We start from the raw sequence: 4,077 nt of genomic DNA, 5'->3' as shown, positions 1-4,077 counted from the left end.
AGGGAGAATGAAAGTGTGTCTCACTCTCACATACACACCATTTCTTATATCTCTAATAAAAATTATGTATGTTTCTTCCTTTATAACTAACTGATTATCTAATTGGGTTGACCTATTGGGCCTTTCCAATTGAGCTTTAGTGTGTGACTTAGAGTGGGACCAATAAGACACTAGCTCCAATGGGCCTTGGGCTTTTCCGTCAACTCTTGACAAGTCCAAAGTTACCATTAATTATATTTAATACCACTATATAAATATAATTGCACTCTAGGCCTTATTAATAAATTATATCACAAGACTTTATTATACATGCAACCCCTTCAAAAAATATTTGTAGTAATATAAAGTCATGAATATAGACTATCACTTTAAAATTACTACATCTTAATCCTTGAGTACCCGGTTTAATCATTTAAGTTATTCATCATATATTTATGAAATCCAATTTCATAAATATACACTTTAGTAACTCCTTACTAAAGTGGTTAGGCATAACTCTCTGAATAACTGATCCCATTAAACTTTTCTCAAGGGAATATTTTATATCTCCGTTAAGAGACTATGAATTCCATCTTGAGAATATATGTTCCATCAACACTAAATGTGGCTGCCCAACATACTGAGATTTTGACCGTTACTTTAGATCTCACTCCTGATATATCAAAGCAACCTACACTTCATGATTAGGTCCATTATTCTCTCAGGATTAAGAGTTCATGCAAATAGAAGTTGTGAGATTTATTATTCGTTTGCCAGTCGTTAGGAGAATAATAAATCTCACAACAGTCCAGTTCAATATGTCTTAACTCTTAAAACATATCAACAAATCAACTAAAAGTCTCCACTTCTATGATCAAGACAAATCATCTTAGTTGATACGTTATAGTCTTCGCAAATGAAATGCGCAATTTCATCATCAACTACGAACTAAAATTTTGAGTTATAAAGAACTTGTGACTTATATCTTCTGTGACTAAATCACATACTATGCATCTCATGGACTGTATGATAATGTCTCGATATCCATGTTACCATTATTTTAGATAATAATAAAACAACTTTATTAATCACAATATTAAGTCATACATCATGTCATACATAATATCATACATAACATCATACAATATGATTTAAAGGCACTAATCCTAACAGACACATGCCCTATCCAAACGTAGTTCAACGAAAGCTTCTCCCGATCGGCCATTGTGCCACGTGAATGGGTACCCGTGGTACCCTAGGTCTTCCAATCCACAATGCAACAGGGTCTCCTTGAAAGCTAACATGGGAGTCAAAGCTTTTGGGATACCACCTTGCTTCTCTCCAGAGTTGAGGATTTCATTGTAATCACCTAGACAAACCCACGGCAAGGAGGCCCGTGCATGCAAGTGTCTAAGTAATCTCCATGACTCATGCTTTCGGTGTCCTTCTGGCCGTCTGTAGAAACCTGTTAGGCGCCAAGGTGGTTCATCTTTTACCATGATGTGTGCATCAATATGGTGTGGAGAGAAAGTTTGAATATGGAGATCACACTCTGCCTTCCAGAGAAGTCCCAAACCTCCACTTTGGCCATCACTCAGGATAGCCAAGACTGATTGAAAATTTAGGTCGTAGCAAAGTTTAAGCATTTCTGTGATAGACCGCTTCGTCTCCATAAGAAACAGAACGGCAAGTCCTTTACTTCTCACCATATCAGTGAGTACATCCACTGCTCGTTGGTTCTCAAGCTCCCAGCAGTTCCAGCTTATAATGATTATTGTGCTCGGCGGGGCTGCAAGGCAGCCTCCACCGTTGATATGTTGGGTTGAACATTGAACTCTCCTTGTTTAATCTTTTTTCCATCCTTTAGAGCTTCTGGCTCCGTTGTTGCTTCACTCTCCTTAAACTCCCTTTTTTGGCCAACTTTTTGTATTTGCTTGCCTTGCTTCTCCGCACTCTCATAGGTCTGCTGTCTAATTTTTGTTGTCCATGTAGGTTGCTTAGTATTTGAAGTGGCATGGATGTTCACGTTAATTAGCCCAAAAGTATTACTGTCCCCACCCTTGTTATAAGTCATATCCCTCAAACCATGCACATCCATTATTCCTTCATTAATATGGGCGGCTTTCACAGGAGAGACCATGTCAGTTTCAACGGCTTCTTTTCCACCAATTTCGGATACGTTACAAGTTGACTCCTCCAATATTTTTCCTTTCGTATTTGACACCGGTCTTGTAGGGGTATGTTGATCTGTTCCCTTTTGAGGGTCCTTGTCAGTTACTAGTCCCATGGAGTAGTCATTGTCCATAATATCAAGATTTGACGTTTCCGTGATTTGCGCTTTCAGAAAATCCACGTGGATGTACTCACTTTCTTCTCCAACCCAAAAACCCGAACTTAGGTCAGTAAACCTCACACGGTGGCTATTCCTTCCTCCGCGGGCTGTTAGGTCTCCTGTCGACCCCTCCTTCCTTCCTTCGAAACCCCGCCTTCAACCATTCGCCGTAAGGACTCTTTAGCTACCCTTAGTCCTTGGGCTTTGGACAATCTCGTACCTCATGGCCGAACAAACCACACTGGAAGCATAACCTCGCCAGCCTTTCATACTTAAAACCAATCTGAACCTTGTCTCCTTCTGGGCTTATGACAAAACCACTCCAATGTATTGGCTTATTCAGTGGTAACTCCACTCTGATTTGTATGAAACGAGCTTATTCCAACTTAAAAGCTGTATTATCAACTTTAACCACGGTCCCAATTCCCTTTCCAATGTCTCGCCCCAACCTCCTCTGTGAAGAGGTCGAACGGTAAGCCCCAAACCTGCATCCACAAAGAGATGGACGTAAAAGCCACTGTTGCCGCGGTCATGCCCCTCTCCCACATGCGGAGAACTAAAGGATGATCTTCGAAACTCAATGGTCCATTGTTTAGGACCCACTGTAGCTGACTCTCCATAGCAAACTTAAATTGGTACAAACCGTCGCCCACGTCCGCAATCCTTACATCAGACCCAAACTTCCACACCGACCTTAGCAGGGACTTTGCTGCCCTTTGGTTGCATGGACGAGTTGTGAGAAAACTCTCCACTAAACTAAGGTAGCAATCGTCCAGGATTTTTTTTCGCCGGTCGCCGCCAACGCTAATCACTTCAGCCTCTTCCTCCGTTAAACTTATCTATTGCAGCCTTTCTATGAAGTCACCGTCCATATTCGTAAAACCAACAATACACGCACGCCATTGTTTTGAAAGCAGTCAAACCTCGTGGGCTCACCTGAGATGAGAAGAAAAGTCTCTCCCTGGTTGGGTGAAAAAAGCTCACCCTAGGTGAGAAGAAAAAAGTCCCGTATAACACATCTTTGTTGAAATGTTTAGAAGTTGGAATAACTAAAAAATATATTTGAGTACTGAGTAATTTAGTTTGATTTGAGAGTACTTTTATTATTACTTTTTATGTCTCTCCCTCCCACATAGACATCTAGGGTTTGCTTTTACGTTGTTGTTTTTTTAGCTTAGTTGTTTACTAACCCAAATGCAACTTTACGCCAATTACTCAATTTTGTTTTCAGGGTATCAATCTTCTGGATTCTGTTTGAGCTTTTCTGTTATGTGCCATCTCAGGGAAAAAAATAAGTGGGTTGGATAGGGCTTGCTTTTGATTTTGATTTCTTGATGCTTTAACCAACTAGTAGTTCCTTAGCTTTAACCATTAGTTGGGTAAAAGAGAGAGACCAATTGGAGAGAAAGAGAAGAGAAACTCACCGTCACCATCGCCGCCATCTTGGACCCAATTTGGAGACATCACCGATGGAGCTGAGGGCTGGGTTTGTGGCTTAGAAGATTTGGTTCAGGGATTTTGGGAATGTGAAACAGTGTGCTGAAATGGATCGTAGGAGTAATGGTTTTGTGTTTTGAGTTTAGGCGAAACAATGTCGTTTCAATCTGCTAGTGATTTTGCTTTCTTTGAAATGGTGTTGTATAGTTGATTTGGAACAAAACTTCAGGTGCAAAATTCAACTTCTCAAACTTGTAAAATTCAAGCAATTCTAAACTTTAAGGGTATACTTTGTAATTTATTTAATAAAAATTAAGAAAAAATAATAT

The 4,077-nt window shown here is 39.9% G+C and overlaps 1 protein-coding gene across 1 annotated transcript; it reads right to left on the bottom strand.

Annotated features, from left to right (window-relative positions):
- Positions 1–1,145: 1,145 nt before the first annotated feature.
- On the bottom strand, positions 1,146–1,688 carry LOC142628878 (uncharacterized). The gene has a single exon (XM_075802912.1). It carries the CDS (start codon positions 1,686–1,688, stop codon positions 1,146–1,148), a length of 543 nt encoding a protein of 180 aa, XP_075659027.1.
- Between the last annotated feature and the right edge of the window lie 2,389 nt (positions 1,689–4,077).

The sequence above is a fragment of the Castanea sativa genome, chromosome 3, assembly GCF_040712315.1.
Source record: "Castanea sativa cultivar Marrone di Chiusa Pesio chromosome 3, ASM4071231v1".
Lineage (NCBI taxonomy): Eukaryota > Viridiplantae > Streptophyta > Magnoliopsida > Fagales > Fagaceae > Castanea > Castanea sativa.
Note: the sequence above shows the minus strand (reverse complement) of the source record. Positions and strands in the feature narration are given on the sequence as shown.